The sequence below is a fragment of the Manihot esculenta genome, chromosome 8 (genome assembly GCF_001659605.2).
Source record: "Manihot esculenta cultivar AM560-2 chromosome 8, M.esculenta_v8, whole genome shotgun sequence".
Classification (NCBI taxonomy): Eukaryota; Viridiplantae; Streptophyta; class Magnoliopsida; order Malpighiales; family Euphorbiaceae; genus Manihot; species Manihot esculenta.
Genome location: NC_035168.2, coordinates 1,588,671 through 1,612,938, shown reverse-complemented (window position 1 = coordinate 1,612,938; position 24,268 = coordinate 1,588,671). Strand labels below are relative to the sequence as shown.

At 30.6% G+C, this 24,268-nt stretch overlaps 4 protein-coding genes and 1 pseudogene across 4 annotated transcripts; 2 read left to right on the top strand and 3 right to left on the bottom strand.

Annotated features, from left to right (window-relative positions):
* Nucleotides 1–968: 968 nt before the first annotated feature.
* On the bottom strand, nucleotides 969–5,394 carry LOC110621117 (DEAD-box ATP-dependent RNA helicase 38). The gene is made up of 8 exons (XM_021765194.2): nucleotides 5,002–5,394; nucleotides 4,248–4,541; nucleotides 3,622–3,849; nucleotides 3,174–3,239; nucleotides 2,563–2,967; nucleotides 2,356–2,467; nucleotides 1,925–2,010; nucleotides 969–1,368 (listed from the first exon to the last, which is right to left on the bottom strand). Exons 1-8 carry the CDS (start codon nucleotides 5,251–5,253, stop codon nucleotides 1,306–1,308), a joined length of 1,506 nt encoding a protein of 501 aa, XP_021620886.1. The 5' UTR covers nucleotides 5,254–5,394; the 3' UTR covers nucleotides 969–1,305.
* A 1,088-nt stretch (nucleotides 5,395–6,482) lies between these two features.
* LOC110620617 (UDP-glycosyltransferase 73C1) lies at nucleotides 6,483–8,173 on the bottom strand. Its single transcript, XM_021764419.2, has one exon. It carries the CDS (start codon nucleotides 8,074–8,076, stop codon nucleotides 6,607–6,609), a length of 1,470 nt encoding a protein of 489 aa, XP_021620111.1. The 5' UTR covers nucleotides 8,077–8,173; the 3' UTR covers nucleotides 6,483–6,606.
* A 5,342-nt stretch (nucleotides 8,174–13,515) lies between these two features.
* On the top strand, nucleotides 13,516–18,347 carry LOC110620891 (protein POLAR-like 1). The gene is made up of 4 exons (XM_043959112.1): nucleotides 13,516–14,002; nucleotides 16,702–17,132; nucleotides 17,836–18,097; nucleotides 18,271–18,347. Exons 1-4 carry the CDS (start codon nucleotides 13,588–13,590, stop codon nucleotides 18,345–18,347), a joined length of 1,185 nt encoding a protein of 394 aa, XP_043815047.1. The 5' UTR covers nucleotides 13,516–13,587.
* Nucleotides 18,348–19,304: 957 nt separating this feature from the next.
* LOC122724379 lies at nucleotides 19,305–19,790 on the top strand. The gene is made up of 2 exons (XM_043959111.1): nucleotides 19,305–19,439; nucleotides 19,602–19,790. The coding sequence occupies exons 1-2, from the start codon at nucleotides 19,305–19,307 to the stop codon at nucleotides 19,788–19,790; spliced, it is 324 nt and encodes a 107-aa protein (XP_043815046.1).
* Nucleotides 19,791–21,540: 1,750 nt separating this feature from the next.
* Nucleotides 21,541–24,151, bottom strand: LOC122721213 (annotated as a pseudogene).
* Nucleotides 24,152–24,268: the final 117 nt, after the last annotated feature.

The window sequence follows — 24,268 nt, the reverse complement described above, 5'->3', positions numbered from 1 at the left end:
TTCTAGAAAACGCCTACTCTGAGCCAGAAGAAGTGCTTCTCAACAAGCCAAGCCTTCAAGAAGTAAAGGGTCTGAGAAATAGTCCCACAAACAATAGCTCCAATCAACCATTGACCCATTAATATCTCTAAGAATAACAATCATGACACCTCTTTTACTATGGACATCAACTTCAGCATCAAAGTTAAAGTTTGATGAAATTGGAAGGTGAGGCATTCCAACCAAAGAATATCTAACTGCCAAACCAGCTACCTCATGGCAAGACTTAGATGAAGTATTGAAAGTGATACCATTGCTATTCTTCCACATAAACCAAAGAGTAAAACCCAAAATCTGAGCAAAGGAAGAAGAGTTGGGAGTTATATACAAAAGAATCAGTAATCTCGCTCTACAGATCCATTATATTATTGTTCCCAAGCAATGTTGATCTCAGACTTCGGGGAGAATGTTACCATACCGATACACAAGGCATGCTGTATGTTATATGCAAATTAGGTGGTGCAACTGCAAGCAATTGAATAAAATTTAAGTAGGAAAATTCAAGAATACCTCCTTCAGTATTCATACAAGTTCAAATGAAAAACCTTTAGATCTAGCCTCTAGCCTCAAGCCAAGTAAAATTCTTTTCCATACCATTAAAGATAATCAAAGTAAACTGAAATCAAAATGTAAACAGAATTCTTAGAATTTTATGAATATATGTAGAAAAATTTTAGCATGACAATGCAAAACTAAACCCACGAGAAAAGCTGTGCAAAACAGAAACCAAAACCAAGTAAAAGCAAACAGCTAGGTTCCAAACAGAATAGGAGCAGTATAAATAACTCAGCAAGACCAAGCAAACCAATAAATCCTTTTGAGATTTATACGAGCCAGTTTAAATTCAGGCCTTTAGCCCGATGGCCAAGTCCATAGTCAATGCCCCAAGTCGAAGAGGGTGGCCTTAAACGAAGACTGCAAATCCACTATACACTAGAATATCACCATTTATGTATGAAAAGTTGAAGTCAAAATCACGGTAAAATGTTCGTGGACCAGCCTCACATCTCAACACCTTATAATCCACAGTTTAAGGAGATCAAATATATTACTAGCTACAAGATCTATTGAAAATTATAATAAATATCACAAACTATTTCCAATACAAAATGGGCATCGTCATAGAATGGATAACTTGGGCACAAATAGCAGCTATCCATGACAAACTCCGCAATTCTAAGAGACCAGATGAGCTTCTCCAAACACAAGCTCTGATATTGGCCAAGCTCAGTGACAGAAGATGAGCGCCACAACATGTGGCTGAAATTACAGCAACCCAGCTTCTTTCAAAGCAACCTTAAAATCCTCCTCGCTGTTCCAGGATGCGACCTGTATGTATCAGGAATTAAGGCATGAAAGCAGTTAGATTATGGCAAATATACAAGAAATACTACCAATGGAAGCTTTCTCACAAGATGGCCATATTGACCCACATCCCCAGATTAATATTCCATCTCTTTCTTTTCAAACTTTGGGACAGAGGGCGGCCCCAGAGGGGAGGGAGCCTTGGCCACCCCAACCCTTCTAAAGTTCTGTTAATCATGTTAGTCGTTCCCCCAAATAATTTTATATCATCTCATCATGTGATATAGATAATGTGAAATACTACAACTGCTTACTTCTAACTCTCAAAATATAGAAAAAATGAGCATAGTTAACCAGCTTTTAAATCAAATTTTATATGTAACCACAAGTATAGTTAACCAACTTTGGACTCAATTTTATATACCACATTGGCCCCCTCCAAAATAAATATTTCTGGCTCCACGCCATGGCATTCCTGCTCACAAGCCCCAAAACTTGCTTATTTCTCCAGGATATACCAGGGCATGAATTCTATGATTAAATGTTCATATAAGCAGAGATAAAGACTTCAATGATTTACCTCTTTTACTCGGGTGCCAAAGTACTTATCAATTTTTTCCATGATCATAACATCCCTGTCAGTCATCACAAAATTGAAGACCGCTCCTGCATCATCAAGGGCACATTTAGAATAAAAAAATTACTATAATCGCAATTAATATGATACACAAAAATAACACATGGTAGGAAGAGAGAAAACCAATTCACAACCAAATATACATATATAAAGAAATCAATCATGCTCCTATGGAGTTCAAACAACACCACAATTATGAGATACAAGCAAAATCTAGTACATAAATGAACTTGGGAAATTGGATCAGTCAGTTGAATAGCTCGAATATTATCAAGGCAGTAAGATTATCAAGTGATATTTCACAAAATAAGATCCAAAATATTTCTTAGAAGCACAACCGATCACCAAAATCAAAACAAAATAAAGACACTTACCTTTGCGGCCAAAACGTCCTGCTCTACCAATCCTATGCAAGTACACCTCATAATGAGGCTCTGATGGAGTCTCGTACTTCACAGGAAGATCATAATTGATAACCAAATTAACCTGAAAGTGAGAAGGAATAGAGTTAGGATTTTTAGCCGCTAAAAACTAATAGACATTCAATAAGGGTACTATTTTGAATAGATAGGAGGCAACACCTGCTGTTGATCAAAACCTCGGGCAAGAACATCGGTTGATATCAGAACTTGAGTCAAACCATCTTTGAACTCTTTGACTATCTTGTCTCGATCTTCATGAGTGAGTGCACCATGTATTGTGGTCACTTCATAACCCAAGTCAACGAGTGCCTTATGCAACATACTTGCACTGCGTTTTGTGTTCACAAATATAATAGTCTGTCCCAGATTCTCCCCTAGTTCAAGAATTCTGTCCTTAATAGCTAGAATTTTGGTCATCTCATCAGGACAGTATACCTTGTACTGCTTTACAGAATCCAATGACAGTTCTTCTTTCTTCACGAACAGTTGATTGTAATCTTTCCTCACAATCCTTGATACAAAATTTTTTACAGTCTCATCAAATGTGGCAGAAAACAAAAGAACCTGAAAACAAATTGGAAATAGATTTAGGTGAACTATTGTTTGGTACATCAAACAAGCAACTCTATTTTCCCCTTTATTGAGAGGGAGTATGCTGTGAGGAGAATTGACAAAAGGAAAATTTTATTTAAGAAAGTTAACAGTATCAGTTTAATCTTAGTTCTGCACCTCAGCTTCAGTAAAAGACATATGCAAGCAATCTGACAAACCTGGCAATGACCATTGACTCTTTCAATATCCTTCATTATCCTCAAGGAATCGTCTTGAAATCCATCCTACACAGTTTGATATTCTTATTAATAACTGAGGATCAACGGTTATCACAAAAGAACAGCTCATAAGTTGCATCTACACAAGAAAAACGCATCTTCGTTGTATCATTTAGATGCTAAAGAAGAAAAAATAGATTGGAATTGGAAAGAAGCATGCTGACTAGTTTTGAGAAGGAATCATGTCAATGAAATTATTTAGAGGTTCAATGCGCTCTTACATTAGTAAAAAATTGCTAGATGGAACCAAGCTAAAAATGTTAAAACAGAATTACAGAAATAATGAAAATAGCGCAAACAGCCAAACTAAAATTTAAAGCAGGTAAAGGGTAATAATTTTATAATTACAGCCAAACATTTATGAACATAGGCAATATAAAATAGGTACCTTGGCCAGCATGTGATCAGCCTCATCAAAAACAAGAACTTTCATATCGACAACACTTAATTTCTTCTGCGACATCAACCTCTTTATTGTACCAGGGGTGCCAATAACCACTTGTGCAAATATTGGAGGCCGGCTTCTAGATCTATCATTGTTTCCACTGTCCATTGGCACAGCACATTCTGAACTGATTCCAGTGTACTTTCCCATCTTTTGAAGAACCTCCAAATTCTACAAGAAAAATTTTCATACTTAATCCCCACTTGATGCATATTTTTCTATTACTGCTATATTCTTTAAAGGAGGTAAGGAGATCATGCACATTGCTTCTTCTCCTAACTATCACCTAATCATAATCTCTTAAAATAGAACCTCAAAAAATTTATAAGAATCAGTCTACTAAAATTTGTATAGAGAAGATCAAAGTTATCAAAATAATGTTTAAAAACCTAGATAACTTTTATGATATTATGAAATCAAATATATATTTCTGCTTTTAAATCATGCTGCCAAAATGTTTCAAATGGTTGTTTCCCTATATTTGTTGATTACCAAATCAGGAATTGAACAAACAAGAAAAAGCGAAAAGAAAATCAAGAACAACAAGAGCTTAAAAGCAGGAGTTTAACCTGAATAGACAACTCTCTTGTAGGACAAATGCAAAGTGCCTGAGGTCTTTTCACATTTGGATCAACGCGACTCAACATGCCAAGCACAAAACAAGTGGTCTTACCAGAACCATTATGTGCCTGAGCTATCAAATCCTTGTATGGAGAAGTCAAGATCATCGGGAGACTTATAGCTTGAATTTTGCTAGGTTTCTGGAATTTCATTTCCACATACAATCCCTTCAATAGCTCTGGTGACAGGTTTAAATCTTCAAATGTGGCTGCTGATGTATATGGGGTATCACCAGATGTAACCTACATCAAATTAAACCACAAATTAACAAACAACCTCAACAAAAGTAGACGCCCAGTTTCAACTTCAATACCAAACTCAGTAATGGGGATAAAAACTAAAGAAGACAAGACTATAGTCCATTGAAACTCGTCTCTCAGGATTCCGCTATACAATAAAAATTACGCCACATATTTTTCCTTATTCTCAATATATTAATAGTGTATTAAAAATAAATAATGATATTTTTAAATTTTGCATAAATTCAAACAAGTTTTGATCTCTGAAGCTGCATTTGTACCAGCAAATCTCCGTCGCCGAAAGCAGTAGAATAAAAACTATTTATCGGATCTCATTGCACCCAGTGAAGTGATTGAAAAAATACAGATCCCAAAAACAACCATTCAAACAACTATTACCAAAATTTTCTATTCTACAAAAACCTAACAGCACCTACAGCTAAAAGAGGGAGGGAGATCTTACAGCTTGGATGCTGGAATCTTCAGGATCATCGAGGAATTTGTTGACTTTTTTGCTGTCTTCAATAGTTAACTTATCGACTTCTAGTTCCCCAACAACTTTATCCTCAGATGAGGACGCAGTGTCGCCCGGTTGTTCCTCATCATCTACCATATCACCCCATCGCTTTATTTCAGCCGTTTGTGGCTTGCTTTCTGGCGCTACACTCCCGACGGATGTCTCCGCACTCGCGATGGCAGCAGCTGCATCCGCCATGGAGCAGTTTACAAAGGGACAGATCGATGAAGCTGAAGCTGCAGTATCAGAACAAGCGTCTTGTAAAGAACCAGGGAGTCAAAACGGATTTTAATTCCGTACGGTGTGATATATATGTAGGGATGGCATCCGAACCGACCATAATAAAAGATATAAGAGTATTTATAATCTGATTTGGAATGAGTTGGAATTTTAAAAATGATATGCGGATTTAAAAATGATATGCGGATTCAGATCAAATTTGATTTTACTATCCGAAATCGTTTAATATAAAAAATATATTTTATAATAATATTTATAAATTTTTTTATATATTTTTATTTAAAAATTTAAATTTAAATATTTTTTAAAAATATTAAATTTTTTAAATAAAAATTATTAATGAAAAATATTTTTTATATAAATTATTAATTAAAATATATAAAATTAAATGAATTTAAATTTTATTCAAATAATAATAATTAAGTTTGGTATGAATTTAAATAATTTAAATTAATTTTTAATTAAATTTAAAATAAATTTAAATATTATTAATATAAATTTAATTTTCACATATAATTTAATTTTTATGATACCTACCAGTTTACATTCCTATATATATGTGTTTTCATAGTCGGTCAGTCCAGAGTTAGCGGAAAAGGACACGAAATACGACATGACGTTTACCATATCAAGCACGTAAAATTATAGAGTGAAACGGCACGTAGTTTACTTGAATAATAACCCTTTTTCACATCTTCTAGTCCCATAAACACAAGCTTTGTTGGAACTACAACTTTACAGCTACCTGATGAATCCAAATAAAAGTATTAGGTTGCACGAATTTGTACAAGAATAAGTTTACTCAAGTTTCAAATACAAGTACACTGAAAATTACACAAAAGTAATTGAAATGTGTAAATGTAAATTTAGCATTGGATAATAATATGAAATTTAATAATTATTAAATTTATTTTTATACAAAATTATCTTATAAATTCGAAAAAAAATATTATAAGCGTTTATATGTTAATGTGATTTTTTAAACGCGTGAAATTATAAAAAAATTCAATATCACAACATTATATTAAATTTTTATATTTAAATTTATAATAAATTCAAGATAAATTTTGATAAAATTTTTAATGTAATAGTTATTAAGATTGCTTTTCTAGTCTTTCAGATTATATTAGATATATTGTGGCAATAGTCTAGCCATATCTACCATGGAAAGTGGTTTTCGAAACTCATTGAAAAATGGAAATTGCTATTAATTTGAGTTTTGACATCCTCTAGATAGAGAAAAAACTACAAATATTGATCAACTTGCTTAATAAATCTTCATTTACCAAAATCTAATTTTACAGTGTCACATTATGCTGATTCCATAACAAATGTTTGCCGCATGATATCTTGTATTAGCATTTCCATGTTGACATGAGAAGAGCCCCCAGGTTCTATTGCTTCCTTCGCCATCCGGCTAAGCTCATTGGCTCTTTTCTTCATTTCTTCACTTTCCTCTCCTCCATCCATTAACCTGTCTATAGCCCTCTTGATATCTTTCCTTTTCAGCACTACTCCAATCTTGTCTTCTTCCCCCCACGGCACAGTAACCTCGGTCCCAGCCCTTACGCCAATCTTTAACACATCCACAACTAGCCTCTCATTTAAGAACTGGTCCGCAAAAAGTGGCCATGTAACCATTGGCTTGCCTGCACAAATTCCTTCTAGACTTGAATTCCATCCACAGTGAGTTAAGAATCCTCCAACTGCTGCATGTGACAATATAGCTACTTGGGGAGCCCAACCTCTAATTAAGAGGCCTCTTCCTTTTATCCTTTCTTCAAAACCATCTTCTTCAATCCATTTCTCTATTTGGGTTGATTTCCCTCCTCCTCTTAGCACCCAAATAAATGGTTTTTTTGATTCTTCTAATGCTAAACCAAGCTCTATCAACTGTGAAGTTATCAGATTACAAAGGCTACCAAAACAAACATATAATACAGATTCTTGTGTTTGTGAATTAAGCCACTTGAAGCATTTATGTTCATCAACTGAGGCCTTGTCGCCTCTTTGTAGCTTATCCAAGTCATCTTTGTTGCATAGTGAAACTGGACCAATACACCAGACCTTATCCCCTCTTGCCTTTTTGAATTCTTGGACATAAGCTGGCTCCAATTCTTCAAAAGAATTATAAATAATCCCATAACTCACAGTTTCAGCAGCCATCACTTGATCATTGAATATTTGCATATTTTGATGCGTGGCATCTGGGAGCTGTTCTTTGGTTACTTCAATATGATCAGGCAAATTAGGCAGCTGGAAGTATTCCGATTTCGAGGTTACACTTTCGAGAATCTGGGAAGTATATAATCTAAGTATGCACAACATAGTAAAGCAACAGAATCCATTGAAAGCAATCCTTGGAGTCTGAAACTTGCTAGCGACACGACTCGTATAAGGTAAACACATATCAGAGATTATGCAATTAGGCCTTGGTTGGATTTTTTCAAGCAATCTTTCTACTGGTTCTTGTAAAAAGTTGGTTGCAGAGACGAAATCAATGCCTAAGCCCAGTGTGGGAAGCATGTCGAGATTCTCACACCCTTTTGGCAATCCGGATTCTTCAGATGGAAATGGGACTTCAAGAAGGTGAATTTGGAGCCCAGATTCAACAGCACGAGCAAGAGTTGAAGCAAAACGCTTTGAATTAAGTGGTGTGGTGATTATAGTAATGATCACGCCATGCTGAGCTAACAATCTGGCTATGTCAATCATAGGAATCATGTGGCCTTGAGCCATATAAGGAAATAAGATAAAATGGAGTTGGGATTTGAAAGCCATGGAAATCAAGCAAAGATGATTAGATGAGCTAGTATGGACTTGCTAGATAGATTTCTAGACATTATATATAATAGACATTGATGATGTAATTTTCTCTTCCTTTGCCGAGTTTCATAATATGTGATCTTAGAAAAGACATATAAAATAAAGAAAATCAGACAGGTTTTCATCGTCATGTCTCAGCGAAAAAACTCTGACAAAAACTTAAATTAAATTTTAAAAATTAAAATTTTTGTATTGAAAACTTAAAGGGTATATTTTATAATGTTATTTTAATGGAATCCATTATTTAATTTAAAAAATTTTATACGTTATCAGACCTGTTTGCTTAGATTATAAGATTTTTTTACAAGTCGGCGATGGAAGAATCTATATTTTTTTAATGAAATTTATTATGGGAGAGCCAAAAGCTAGCGGCCAACGTATTTTTGAGGTATATGTTTGGATTTGATAAAGAAGGTTGTCTGTATTGTTTCGTGTTCTGATTCCAAACGCAAGAATTTTAGCAAATAAGCCAGGCGTTGGGTGCGTAACTGTTCAGCAATTGTTGTCCCCAGAATATATAGGAGGACAAAGATGACTGAAATGGATACTGTGGGGTCATCATCTTGACAGCATCTCTGAAACAAACTCAAATTGTTTTATACAACCTGTCTTCCTCATTGCAGACCACAGCTTTACAATGTTTTGAATCTTATTATTGTTGCAGTAAGAAAACAAATATGAGAGTTCAAAAGTGTTCTTACAAAAACAACTTAACTCCAATATATACTAATCAGGCTGATATGGAAAAGAATATTTTTTTAAATATAGAAAAGAGAATTTAATTTCAGTACAAAAAATTCAATTGAGAATTAACATCTTTATCTTGAATTAAAAAAAATTCAAATTGGACAATAACGAAACAAAAAAAAATATGTTTAGTTACTGTTAATACTTTTGTGTATGGAAGTTTTAGGCCACTGGTGTCAGTAGAGTGAGCATTTCGGTTTGATGGGTTTCAAATTTTAATAATTTTTTTATTTTTTATATTTTATTTTTAATATTTTAAAATTTAATTAAAATATTTTAATTTTAATATGATTTAATTTCTCTATATTATTGAAAAAATATATTATTATCACTAATCGATTTGATTTGAGTTTTTCAATTTTTTTTATTAAAACCAAATTAAATCGAAATAATTGAAATTTTTGAAATTAAAAACTAAACCGAATCAAAATATATAAAAAATTAAATTAAATTTTTAAATTAATTCGGTTCGATCAATTTTTTCAATTTTGTGAGAATTTGGTACTGCGTACCTCAAGTTTTATATCTATACTATATATAATATAATAGTGGGAAGGAAGGAGGGAAATATTGAGTTTTTCAATAATACTCTTAATTTATTTTTTTTATTTATTTACAATAATTTTTAATTATTTTATTATTTTATGACTGATAATTTTATTATCTAAAATAAATAATAATTTTATTATTTAAATTAATTTTATAATTAATTAAGAAAATTTTAAAAGATATATATAAAATATATTGATATTAAATTTTTTAAATGAAGATGTAAATTAGATGATAATTTTATTATTTAAATTGATTTTGTAGTTTGTTAAAAAATTAAAAAAAATATTTAATTAATAAAAATATAATTAAATTAATTTTAAAATTAAAATTATTAAAATAACATGTTTAAATATTAGATAATTATTAAAATAATAAATTCATATTTTTTAAGTAGAAATTAAAATTAATTAGCAAAAATTTAAAAATAAATCACTATTATTCAATATTTTAATTTAATTGATTTTTATTTGAATTTAATAGTAAAATATGTACCACTCTTATATATTAATATCTTGAATTACAAATAGAAAATTTTATATAAAAAGAGTAAGAAGAAAAATATTAAGTATCACTACAAAATAAAAAAAAAATACTTTCTAAAATCATACTAATATGTAGTACTATATTTTTATTAGTTATTTTTTAGATTATTTTTATATTTTTATAAATTTCATTGTTATATATTAATTTATTATGTATAAATAATAAATAATAAATAATAAATATTAATTAAAAATTAATTGAATTAATTTTATATTTATTTTTATTTATATATAATATTATAATTTTAATATATTATTATGGAATGAAATTATAAAATACACATCATAATTTAAGAGGGAAATAAGAGATTTTTTAAACTATCCTTAGTTGAATATGATCATAATATATTTATTTTTATTTTGATTGGGTAACAATTAAAAATAATAATAATTAAATTTTGGATTGATTAAATTAATGTCCTTTTTAAATTCAAATTCTATTATTAAGTAATATTTATTTTTTAAATTAATTTAAGTTAAACTAATCATTATATATGTAATTAATTAAATTTTATTGAAATACAGTTTTAAAAAAATTATTAATTGTAATAGTGTAAGTATACATTTTATTTTATTGTAAAAGAAAATTATATTAATTAAATAATCTCTTTTAATATAATAATTATTCATGTATTTATATATATTTATTCTATATTATATATAAAAGTAAAAAGAATACCTTTAGATCTTTTATTTATTTATAATAGTATTTAATTAATTTATAGTTAATAATATTATTATTTAAAATTTAAATTTTAAAATAAATAATAATTTTATTATTTAAATTAATTTTATTAATAAAATGAAATTTTAAAATAAGAAGTATCTAAATAAAACTAATATTCAAAAATAAAAGGAAATAAAAAGGAAGATTAAGTTTATTTTGTAATATAGTTATATTACAATTGAAAAATATATTATAAATATATTTGATAATATTAAATTTAAAATTACTGGATTGTGTGAATTAAATTTTTTTAAAAAAATTAAATATGTCATTACACGATAGATAAATTTGAATTCCTGCCGTTGTTTGGAAGAACAACAAAAATACATAATGAGAAGTCAACTCAAGAAAAATTGAGATAATCTCTTATAATTAAGATTTTATGACAATAATTATTTTTTTTTATTGTTGTCGTTAATTTTTTATATATATTGTAATGATTTATCGGTTATAATATAATAAAAATTAATAAATATTTTTATAAATAAATTAAAATAATATAAATATTAATATAGCTATAAGTAATACTTATTATAAATCTACTAAATGAAATTAATTTCTAATGTTATTAATTTAAATTTAAGAGAATTAATTTACTCATTATAATAAAAATAATTTATTAAATTTAATATAAATTTTAATATTTATAAATTTTAATGATAAATATAGAATATGTAAAATCTATATTTATCTAAGTATATAATTAAAATTTAAGTAGATAATAATTTTATTAGTTAAATTAATTTAAAGTTAATAAAATTTAAAATTTATATATTTAAATTTATAAGTAGATGATAATTTTATAATTGAATTTAAATTTATAATGAATGATAAATTAAGTAGATAATTATTTTATTATTTAAATTAATTTAATATTAATAAAAAATTATATATTTTTTTTGAAATTGAAATTGAGAATTGGAAAGATAATACCCGAGATCTCTCGGATTTATTTAGATACACTTATCATCAAACTAAATATGTGAGTGCGAATTATATATAAATACTAAAATAACACATTAAAATATTAAAAATTAAAATTAATATATAAAATTTTTAAATAATAATAATTATATATATAGCGCTTAACTCAGGCCCTCATTCAAAAAACTAACATTTGAAATGCTTACACTATAAAGTAGAATAAATATCTTAAGGTTTACTGCCACAAGAAAACTATATCAGTATCTTATCAGCAGAATCGGAAAAAAAAAAAAATTTCAACAATAGCTAAAAGTATCTTCTTTCACTTCCACAAATTTGGTCAGCTTGGTGCATTAAAGACGACAACAAACGGGTAGTACTCGTGGAGTTCACTTTTGGTATGACAAACAAAATTTCCAAAACAAAATAATTTCCAAATCGGAAAATTAAAACAAGGAAACAACGTGATTTGAGCATATTTTTCATATGCATCTTAATTATGCATGTTGATGAGAGGAGATTAAGAGCAAAAATTGGGAAAAGTGATCAAACTTTCCAAATTGAAAAATTAAAATAAGGAAACAAATATTTTTCATATCATGCACAATTAAAAAAATAATTTTCAGAATCTAAATTCATAATTATTTTCTTAATTACGATATAAAAAAAAAGCTCATCTCTGAACCACACTCAAATAAACCAACTTTGGCAGCTCCGCCACCGGCCACCTAACTCTTCCCTCTCCCTTCCCCTACTCTTCACTTCACTCTATTCTCAACCTGCACCAACCACCACTAACCTCTCTTTTCCATTTTAAAAAGATGTGGCAATTTCTCCTTGCCGCAGCTGTAGCAGGATCTACTACTTTCTTTGCTAAGCATTTTCTTGCTCTTGCTCAGGAACGCCCTAAGGAGGAAGAAAATCCTTTTCAAGATTCGATTGCTCCTAACCATGGTAATCAGTGCGGATACGACAGTAGTTTCCAGCAACCAATTTATCATTATATTAAAAAATAATTATTAAATTTAATATAAATTTTAATATTTATAAATTTTAATGATAAATATAGAATATGTAAAATCTATATTTATCTAAGTATATAATTAAAATTTAAGTAGATAATGATTTTATTATTTAAATTAATTTAAAGTTAATAAAATTTAAAATTTATATATTTAAATTTATAAGTAGATGATAATTTTATAATTGAATTTAAATTTATAATGAATGATAAATTAAGTAGATAATTATTTTATTATTTAAATTAATTTAATATTAATAAAAAAATTATATATTTTTTTTGAAATTGAAATTGAGAATTGGAAAGCTAATACCCGAAATCTCTCGGATTTATTTAGATACACTTATCATCAAACTAAATATGTGAGTGCGAATTATATATAAATACTAAAATAACACATTAAAATATTAAAAATTAAAATTAATATATACAATTTTTAAATAATAATAATTATATATACAGCGCTTAACTCAGGCCCTCATTCAAAAAACTAACATTTGATCAACCTTTAAATAGGAGTCGTCAGTTTTGGTATGACAAACAAAATTTTCAAAATAAAATAATTTCCAAATCGGAAAATTAAAATAAGGAAACAACGTGATTTGAGCATATTTTTCATATGCATCTTAATTATGCATGTTGATGAGAGGAGATTAAGAGCAAAAATTGGGAAAAATGATCAAACTTTCCAAATTGAAAAATTAAAATAAGGAAACAAATATTTTTCATATCATGCACAATTAAAAAAATAATTTTCAGAATCTAAATTCATAATTATTTTCTTAATTACGATATAAAAAAAAGCTCATCTCTGAACCACACCCAAATAAACCAACTTTGGCAGCTCCGCCACCGGCCACCTAACTCTTCCCTCTCCCTTCCCCTACTCTTCACTTCACTCTATTCTCAACCTGCACCAACCACCACTAACCTCTCTTTTCCATTTGAAAAAGATGTGGCAATTTCTCCTTGCCGCAGCTGTAGCAGGATCTACTACTTTCTTTGCTAAGCATTTTCTTGCTCTTGCTCAGGAACGCCCTAAGGAGGAAGAAAATCCTTTTCAAGATTCGATTGCTCCTAACCATGGTAATCAGTGCGGATACGACAGTAGTTTCCAGCAACCACCTGATGGGATCTCTGGGTTCTCGAGTTCTGCTTCTGCTTCTTCGTCAAGTGGTAAGAAAACTAGGATTTCCAGGAAGAAATCGGGCATCACGGGTCGCCGATTGAATTTTGGTGCGGAAAATTATAAGGCTGATAAAAGATATGGTGGTTCCGAGAAGAGTGCAAGGCGATTTGCTGTTTGCTCGAAGAAGAAGAGAACTGCCAAGAGTGTGCCTTCCAAGTATAGATCCCGTTCTTTTAAAGGTTGGTTTTTTTTTTTCTCTCTTTTCTTTTTTATCTCCTTTTACTGTCTTTGATTGGGCTTTTTATAAATTTAGAGGTGAAAAATTTTTTATTTGTGAATTTAGAGTTAGGATAAAAGTATTTATGGATTTGGGGTTGGGTGACATGTGGGAGCCGAAAAGTTTGTTTGGCGCCTGTTTGACAGGCTCCAGACCATTATTTTATTTTTTTATTTTTTTTAAATGGTCTGACGCCACTCACAATGGCGCCAGACCATTATTTTTTTAATTTTTTTTTAAAAAAAAATGGCCTGGCGCCACTCAAAGTGGCGCCAGGCCTTAATTTTTTTTTAAAATTTTTTTAATTATTAAAATATTATAATTATATTAATTAATATATTATTTTTATATTATATTTTTATTATAATAATATTTTATAATATATTTTATTAATTTTAATATATTTTTATAATAATATTATAATTAAATAATATTAATTATAAATTTATTTATTTGATATTAAATATGTATAAAAATATTAAATTAAATAATTAATAAAAAAATAAATTAATAAATTAGTATAAATATTTAAAAGTATAAAAATTAAATTTATTTTTATTAAGTTGATATTGTGCCGCCGTACATAATTACAAAATAATATTAATTTTATGATAATATATATAATTACATAATAATATTAATTTTATAATCATAAAATAAAAATATTCAACAACTTCAGCTCCAACGCGTTCTTGAATATGGGAAATCGGAATATTCAGATATCATAAAATTAATATTTTTATTAAATAATTTAATTTAAATTATTTAATAATTTAATATTTTAATATTATGATTATAAAATTAATATTATTTTTAATTTAATAATTAATATTTAATATTTAATAATTTAATATTTAATATTTTAATAATTTAATATTTTTAATATTATGATTATAAAATTAATAATTTAATATTTTTAATATTATGATTATAAAATTAATATTATTTTTAATTTAATAATTTAATATTTAATATTTTTAATAATTTAATATTTTTAATATTATGATTATAAAATTAATAATTTAATATTTTTAATTTAAATTATTTTTTAATACACAGACTATTAAATAATTTAATATTTTTATTTTATGATTATAAAATTAATATTATTATGTAATTATATACATTATCATAAAATTAATATTATTTTGTAATTATATACGGCGGCACAATATCAACTTAATAAAAATAAATTTAATTTTTATAATTTTAAATATTTATATTAATTTATTAATTTATTTTTTATTAATTATTTAATTTAATATTTTTATACATATTTAATATCAAATAAATAAATTTATAATTAATATTATTTAATTATAATATTATTATAAAAATATATTAAAATTAATAAAATATATTATAAAATATTATTATAATAAAAATATAATATAAAAATAATATATTAATTAATATAATTATAATATTTTAATAATTAAAAAAATTTAAAAAAAAATTAAGGCCTGGCGCCACTTTGAGTGGCGCCAGGCCATTTTAAAAAAAAAAAAGAATTAAAAAAATAATGGTCTGGCGTCATTGTGAGTGGCGCCAGACCATTTAGAAAAAATAAAAAAATAAAATAATGGTCTGGCGCCACTTAAAGTGGCGCCAGGCTCTGGCGTCTGTCAAATAGGCGCCAAACAAACTTTTCGGCTGCCACCTGTCACCCCAATCCCAAATCCGCAAATACTTTTATCCTAACCCTAAATTCACAAATAAAAAGTTTTCCACCTCTAAATTTACAAAAAGCCCTCTTTGATTGCTCTATGCACCATTTTTTAATGCTGTGCACTAAAACGTTGCAATATTACCTCCAACATTCTACATCAATTTTAACATAAAAAAATATTTTATTTATATTATTCTCTCTTTAATATTATATTATTTATTTTACTTTAATTTTATTTATATATTTCACACAAAAAATTCATATAATTTTATATATTCATTCTAAATATTTATATATTTTATAAATAAACAAAAAAACATATTAATTATAAAAATATATTAATTAAATAATAATTATAAAAAAATATTATTTAAATATTGATTATAAACATACATTAATTAAACATTAATTAGCAAATTAAAAATAAAATAAACTCATACATATTAAATTATTCTATATAATATATTATAAATAAATTAAACACTAATTTATTTATATTATTCTATATAATATATCCAAATTGACTCATCAAGCTCTGAACCCATTTTTAACATCTTGTATTTCTGTTGTTGGAGAAATCACTTTGTCAAAATGCATTAACCAATGAGAGCAGGGGAAGGAACAGATTTGCGGGGAGTTACAGTTGTAAACTTGTAATGTTAACCAATGGTTTCTTAAACATAGAGAAATTCTTGATCTAGGCAATGTTACCAAATGGTTCCTTAAACATAGAAATGTGACTGTATAATGGGTCTGCTTGTAAAGACATTTATCAAAGAGTGATTTTATCTGTTTTGCCAAAAAACTGATCATAAATCAATCTTAATGTTCCTTGTTCTTGGCATCTTATCAGTTGTCAAAATTGACTGACATGTTGATGGAGAACTATGACTTGGTTTCTTTGACTCTAAGGAAATACTTCTTTGTTTTCAAGTTTGTTCTCCAATATATTTCATGTATTTATTGAGCTGACATCATATTGTGCTCTGCAGAAAGCTCTTTGTTTGGTTGTGGACTTAGCATTGGAATCATGTACATGATGTCAGCCGAGAAAGCTGAGATCAGTGAGCTAAGCAATGCCATGGATGAGACTGCAAAAACTGTTAAAGAATTAAGAACTGAATTGTATAAAAGAAGGTCAGCCAAAGTTGCTGCTATCTCAAAAGATTTAAGCAGTAATAATGAACTAGAGTTTTATAGAGCAGGTATAGGGCACAATAATGACCCCAAAGTTATCAAAGTTTCTGGGATCCCAATGATTGATGATGTTGAATGCCCAAGGAGTGGTCTTACAGAAGAGCCAGAGCCACAGCTGCTGGAAATGGATCAACTGGAAGCAGAGCTTGCATCTGAACTACAAAAACTTCCATGGTCCAATCCTGAAGCTTCTGGTCATGAAGGAGTTGAACCAAATATGGATAAGGTGAGCCTTTTCAAAAACATGCGTGTTGTTTATTCTCTAAATTTTCTTACCAGTAAAAGTCATGCCCTTCCTGTTGGTGCATTTATCTGCCCATATAAGATATGAAACAACTTGTTTTCAGTTTTATAAAACTTTTACTTCAATCATAGGCAGAAGGTTTATTTCTTTATTTCACCTCAGTGTTTAGAGCCGTTAAAAGTTTAATATCCCTCTCATTTCATGGCAACCTGGTTAACAGGAAGCTATTACATATTGAAAAATGCATGTCATGCTTGGGTGTGCTTCCGGTAATTGTTGCTAGTTTTGACAATTACTATAATGGAAAATTGATTTCTTTTGCATTCAGGCTGCCTTTATCCTAGGAACCTACAAATCTACAATTAGGAACTCAATGATAATTGAAATAATAGTGCAACTTGAATCACACTGTAAACATTCAGGGAAGTCATTAGCTTCATTTGTTGGGAAATTTATAAATAGGATCTGTATTTTGGATTAGTAGTTTGTTGGTGCCTTTACCAGTTGTAATGACAGTTGATACATGGGTCTTCAAAAACCTGATTCATGGTAAACTGTAGATTGTAATCTTGAGTCTGGAAGAGTGGCATGTTATAAGTTAGTGGCTTGAACACTGGATTGTCCATCTGTGACTGGCTCTAAGGATGGGGTATTCCGTAGTTTTTACTAGAAACATATTGTGCAGAATGAGATTTTTTCTGGTGGGCTTCACAAACTGGAGGGTCAGAGCAATATTTTTTGCCAATGCCATGGAGTATTGCCATCTGAACTGGATCGGAAACTGTCCCATTTGCTCATCAAACAGCAGGAAAATCAAATTGAGGAGCTAGAATCTGAATTGCATTCTGCCCAGTCCAAACTCCATGAGAAGGAAGCTGAACTCCAGGCGCTGAGGGACTGCGTAAAACTCCTGACTGAAATCGAAATCTTCCCATCAACTGTATCAGGCAAGTTTTTTCTGCCTCCATCCACTAAAGGTTGTATGTTTATGAGTTATAATATTCTTGGAAGAAAGGAACAACTCAACTATTGGTGTTTGTATGAGTTGGGATTACCATACGCTAACAAAAAGCCTTGTCATGTGAAATGTCTCTTTCTAAACCTGAGTATTGTTTCACAGATGATGAAGCTGTGACATTTGCTGAGCAAGAGTATGTGATACCAGGGATTACCTACTGCAAATCAAAGTTTGATTGAAGGAATGTGATTATCAGAAGACTTAAGCAAAAGCAAAGTGCTAGATGAAGATATAATGATCCATTGTTTCAATTGTAGGATCAAAAAATTTAATGATTTTACATTGTATTCAGATATAATAATTCTCACATACCCCATACCTATTACCATCCTAATCCTGAATACATAGGAATAGGAATAAGAAACATACAGAGATTTTTTTTAATAACAAATGCAGGAATTACCTACTGCAAATCGAAGTTTTAGTTGAAAGAATGTAATTATCAGAAGGTTAGAGACTATTTAATGAAAACTTAAGCAAAAGCAAAGTCCTAGATGAAGGTATAATAATACATTTTTTCTTTGAATAATAAATGAATTATCCTTTTCTAAAAGTAAAATATAGTTTGTTACCGGTGGTTAATCACCTTTTAATATTAAATTTTCTCTTAAATAGATAACCTCATCTCTCTACCAAAATTATAAAATACAATCAATCATATAGAATAAAGTCATATGTATAAAAAATAAAAAAAATATTAATTAATTATCATATTTTAAAAATTCACACATCTATTTATTAAAATATATATACATACATACATATATATATATATATATATCTATTTATCATTTATTATTAAATTATTGTCCTACGTAGAGTCTCTCTCTGTTGCATTGCATGTCTGATCCCTTAACATGGCCAAGGCATGAATTTATTCGAATATAGAAAAAAAAAAAAAAAAAATCTAAAACTAGGAAACTGTCCACCTGGCATATTGCCATATCCTCTCCTCTTCATTTCCCAGCTTCATCAAACTCTCAATTCTCTGTTTTCTCTCTCTATCTCACCCAACGGAGTATAGAGGCGCTCCACGACACAGAGGGAGAGGGAGAGAGGGACATTCTTGGAAGATGAAGATATATACAAAGCCCATATCCAGCCCGGGTCCGACCGAGAATTATCCTCCACCATTGATGAGATTTTTGAGGAGCAATGTTAGTAGCAGAAGTAGAGGCAGGTCACGTTCAAGTCCTATGTTCGTTAGGAAGAAGAATGGCGCCAATGAAACCCAAGAGCCTTCCTCCCCAAAAGTTACCTGCATAGGACAGGTTAGAGTCAAGCGTTCCAAGCAAGCCAAGACCCAACCAAGTAAAACCAAATGCTTCTGTAAATGGGTCCGAAACACCCTGTTTTTCCTTCATTCAAACAGGGCGACGCTCCGGCCAAACTGTACTTTGCTCTCATGGCGCAAGCGGGTAATGTTTTTTCAGGTCGGTGTCAGGAGAGAAAGCAAAATCCGGGAGGATTCATCAAAAGTTGAACCAAAATTTGGCAACATAAGTGAAGATGCAGGGCAAGAAAGTGAAGTGGAAGATGAGGAAAATAAGATGTATGTTTCCTACAGTATTTCACCACCAAAGAATGCGTTGTTATTGACGAGAAGCAGGTCTGCGCTGTAGCTTGCAGATTTTGGGGCTCACCTCTGGAAAGTGAAGAAACAGAACAAAACTGAGTGCAGATCAAGAGAACACAGAGAGAATTCACCCCATGTCAAAAGAAAGTCATTTTGCCGAGAAATCTGATCAAGAATCAAGATTGGATTAAGAAACTGAAGAAAAGTTAAGTTTTTTCTTTCAATGAATTTGAAGGTCCAGTCCAGTCACTTCAATTAGAGAAAATGTCAAAAATTGTAGAACTCAGAACAGAGAATGATGGCACTGTACGTCCTCTTGAGCTTCTGGAAGAATAGAAGGTTGGGTTTCACATGATTAATTTAACTAGTCTTTGTTTATTTCCATTTTGTGGGCAACTGTACTGAGTATAGTTTTTGAAACTTGGAGGTAGTGTTATTTTTGTTTTTAAGATACTATATATGTGAAGCTGAAGGAGAGAATCTCTATGTATAAAAAGCTGAAACAATGAAATTGTTGTTATTTATGTGTTAGTATTAATCTACATGGCTCTAAAATTATTATTCTGTAAGTTTCCCCAAATTAACAAATTGGTTTTAGTTATAATTAATTTTATAGAAGTGAATTTTTTATTAAAATCACATAAAATGTAAAGTTCTATTAATTTACAAAATTTTAGGAGAATAAAAACACATTCTTCATGGAGAAAGTTTCGTATTTTTAATGTTTTTGCTTTGTGGGCATCTCAGAGTCATAGTGATTCTGATTAGTCAAATCACCTTTGGATACTCTTTGGTGGAAAGTTTTATGATGTCTTCTTCATCAGGTAAAGAGACCCACTTCATTTTTACTGGTGCAGATAAGATCAATTGATCATTATAATAACAGAGAAGTTAAAGTCAAAAGTTTCCATGATTAGAATTTATCACTGGTTGATTGAACTCAACGAACCCATCATCATTTATCATTTTTCACTGCACACATGAAAATTTTCTCTTAAACCAAACAGCTGGATTCTGTGTTGATCAGCAAAAAGTTTGGGTTAAGATAGAATTGTTTTTGTTATAGAAAAGGGTGACAATTAAGAAAGAAAAGGACTATACTGTTGGGCAGTTCAGATTCATTGTCTAGTGAATGGAAAAAACAAGATCCAGTTTGGAACTTGGACATATAATATCTTTCTTGTTGACAAAGAAAAAATCAGTGCATCTGCAAAGTGAAACTTTGGCCCATCTTTTAGGCATAAAAATGCAACTGCAACAAGTCATTTTCAGTAGTTGCATTGGCCACATCTTGCCTTTTGTATGCAAAGGCTTCTTGAAGGTGCAGTTATTAGTTAAATTTAAAATATTATTAAATGAAATGTAGTGGAAAAACTTGTAGTGTTGTATATCAATAACTTGAGACTTGATTTATTTTCCTCCATAAAAATTTCAAACTTCAAATTTTTCTAGAGTTTTCTATTACGTGATCCTTCTTGCGAGAAAATTGAGTTATTTGGGTGAAGAAGTCCTTGCATGGCTTGAAGCAGTCTCCTCCTTACCTCCTCGCACTCTTGCTGGACCTCCATCTGTCATCTCCACCACAAATGGCTTAGGGCTCTGTGATATTGGAAGGCTTCGGCAGAATGGGCCTATTTGTTTGGGTCTTATATTGTTCTTTTGAGCTTTCATGCAATGAAATCTGCAGTTATAAAAAAACAGAAAGTGTTTCACATGGCTTCTTTCAATTAGAGATAGAATTTAAGTGAGCTTAAATAGAAATTTTCAATTTTGTTTTGGATAAAAAAGCTTAAATGGTATTTGCACTTCTAAGTTAAAAGGTTCATTTTTTGATATAATTAACTTGAATTGAACTGGAAAAATTTCGAAATCTTTCAGATCTAAAAATAACTCTAATGCCAATGAATTTAAACCCATAAAGTAAAAGTTTATTTACAATATTTTCATAAACACTATAATTAAAAAGGTGTAAAATCTATCAAAATATGGCCCTAAGCTCTAGAGGGACCTTTTCCTGGTACATAGTGGATCATCATTTCCATATCAAGGTAAGAAGATCCACCTTCATCAATTGTCCTTTTAGCCATTTCTCCAAGCTCTCTTGCTCTCTTCCTTCTCTCTTCTCCCTCTTTCTCTTTATCCATTACTATCTCAATGGCCTTCTTTACTTGCTCTCTCTTCATCACTACTCCACATTTGTCTTCTAATCCTCATGTAACTGCAGCCTCAACTCCTACACTCCCCCCAATTCCTAGCGCTCACCACCAACTTTTCATTGTAGAATTGCTCGACGAACAACGGGAAGGCAACTACTGGTACGCCGGCGGAGATGCCTTCAAGGGTTGAATTCCAACCAGAGTGTGTAAAGAAAGCTCCTGTAGCAGGATGACAGTATTAACACTTGAGCAGACCATCTCTAATCAGAAGCCATTGCAATACCAAGGAGGTGAAATGAAGAATGGAAATTGCTATTAATTTGCAGACTGAAGTCATGGGGTCCTGCAAATTTTTGCTGATTTACAGCGTCACATTGTGCTGATTCCCTAACAAATGTTTGCTGCATGATATCTTGTATTAGCATTTCCATGTTGACATAAGAAGAGCCCTCAGGTTCCATTGCTCCATTTGCCAACCTGCTAAGCTCTATGGCTCTTTCTCTCATTTCATCACCTTCCTCTCCTCCATCCATTAACCTCTCTATGGCCCTCTTCACATCTTTCCTTTTTACCAGCACTCCTATCTTGTCTTCTTCCCCCCCCCCCCCCCCACGGCACAGGCACCTCTGTCCCAGCCCTTACACCGATCTTTAACACATCAACAACTAGCCTCTCATTCAAGAACTGGTCTCAAACCATTGGTTTGCCTGCACATATTCCTTCTAGTATTCAATTCCACCCACAATGCGTCAAGAATCCTCCAACTGCTGCATGTGACAATATAGCTACTTGGGGAGCCCAGCCACGAATTAAAAAGCCTCTTTCTTTAATCCTTTCTTCAAAACCATCTTCTTCAATCCATTTTTCTATTTGGGTTGATTTCCCCCCCCTCCCCTTAGCACCCAAATGAAAGGTTTATTTGATGCTTCTAATGCTAAGCCAAGTTCTATCAACTGTGAAGTTATCAGATTGCAAAGGCTACCAAAACAAACATATAATACAGAGTCTGGTTTTTGAGAATTAAGCCACTTGAAGCATTTGTGTCCATCAACTGAGGACTTATCGCCTCTTTGGAGCTTATCCAAGTCATCTTTGTTGCTAGTGAAACTGGACCAATACACCATACCTTATCCCCTCTTGCCTTTTTGAATTCTTGGACGTAAGCTGGCTCCAACTCTTCAAAAGAATTATAAATAATCCCATAAGTCACACTTTCAGCAGCCATCAATTGCTCATTCATTATTTGCAAATTTTGATGCATGGCTTCTGGGAGCTGTTCTTTGGTTACTTCAATATGATCAGGCAAACCAGGCACCTGGAAGTATTCTGATTTACAGGTTACAGTATCAGCAATCTGGGAAGTGTATGTGCAAGCACAACACAGTAAAGCAACAGACTCCATTGAAAACAATTATTGGAATCTGAAACTTGCTAGCGACACGACTCGTGTAAGGTAAACACATATCAGAGATTATGCAATTAGGCCTTGGTTGGATTTCTTCAAGCAATCTTTCAGCAAGTTGGTTGCAGAGACGAAATCAATGCCTAAGCCCAGTGTGGGAAGCATGTCAAGATTCTCACACCCTTTTGGCAATCCTGCTTCTTCCGATGGAAATGGGATTTTAACATGGTGAATTTGGAGCCCAGATTCAACAGTGCGAGCAAGAGTTGAAGCCAAGCGCTTTGAATTAAGTGGTGAGGTAATTATAGTAATGATCACACCATGCTGAGGTAACAATCTGGCTATGTCAACCATAGGAATCATGTGACCTTGAGCCATATAAGGAAATAAGATAAAATGGAGTTGGTGGGATTTCGAAGCCATGAAAATCAAGGCAAGATGACTGGCTAGATAGATTTCAAGACAACATATACAATTAATAGACATGCTTATTTAGATTGAGAGAGATTCTTTTGACAAGTTGGTGATGGAAGAACTTATGGGAGAGCCAAAAGCTTGCGGCCAATGTATATTTGTAGTATATGTTTGGATTTGATAAATAAGGTTGTCTGTACTGTTTCGTGTTCTGATTCCATACGCAAAACTTTTACCAAATAAGCCTGGAGTTTGGTGCGTAACAGTTCAGCATTTGTTGTCGGCAGATAGTATATAGGAGGACAAAGATGACTGAAATGGATACTGTGGGGTCATCATCTTGACAGCATCTCTGAAACAAACTCCAAAGCTTTTTTATACAACCTGTCTTCCTCACTATCAGACCCCTGTTTTTGAATGTTTTGAAACCTTATTATTGCAGCAGTAAGAAAAATTTCATTACGTAACGCTATACTGAGAATTAATATCTTTTTCATAAACTAAAAAAAAAAAAGAAAAAAAAAGTTCAAATTGGACAGTAATGAGCAAGAA

What these genes read in the sequence shown, in the direction of transcription:
- LOC110621117 (XM_021765194.2), bottom strand. Translation starts at nt 5,253, where the DNA reads ATGGCGGATGCAGCTGCTGCCATCGCGAGTGCGGAGACATCCGTCGGG. An exon ending in CTGATCACATGCTGGCCAAG is followed by an intron (nt 3,240 to 3,621) that starts GTACCTATTTTA and finishes CAAACTGTGTAG; the next exon opens with GATGGATTTCAAGACGATTC. An exon ending in GAGTCAATGGTCATTGCCAG is followed by an intron (nt 2,968 to 3,173) that starts GTTTGTCAGATT and finishes ATTTGTTTTCAG; the next exon opens with GTTCTTTTGTTTTCTGCCAC.
- LOC110620617 (XM_021764419.2), bottom strand. Translation starts at nt 8,076, where the DNA reads ATGGCTTTCAAATCCCAACTCCATTTTATCTTATTTCCTTATATGGCT.
- LOC110620891 (XM_043959112.1), top strand. Translation starts at nt 13,588, where the DNA reads ATGTGGCAATTTCTCCTTGCCGCAGCTGTAGCAGGATCTACTACTTTC. An exon ending in TTGAACCAAATATGGATAAG is followed by an intron (nt 17,133 to 17,835) that starts GTGAGCCTTTTC and finishes CATATTGTGCAG; the next exon opens with AATGAGATTTTTTCTGGTGG. An exon ending in CTTCCCATCAACTGTATCAG is followed by an intron (nt 18,098 to 18,270) that starts GCAAGTTTTTTC and finishes ATTGTTTCACAG; the next exon opens with ATGATGAAGCTGTGACATTT.
- LOC122724379 (XM_043959111.1), top strand. Translation starts at nt 19,305, where the DNA reads ATGAGATTTTTGAGGAGCAATGTTAGTAGCAGAAGTAGAGGCAGGTCA. An exon ending in AAGTTACCTGCATAGGACAG is followed by an intron (nt 19,440 to 19,601) that starts GTTAGAGTCAAG and finishes ATGTTTTTTCAG; the next exon opens with GTCGGTGTCAGGAGAGAAAG.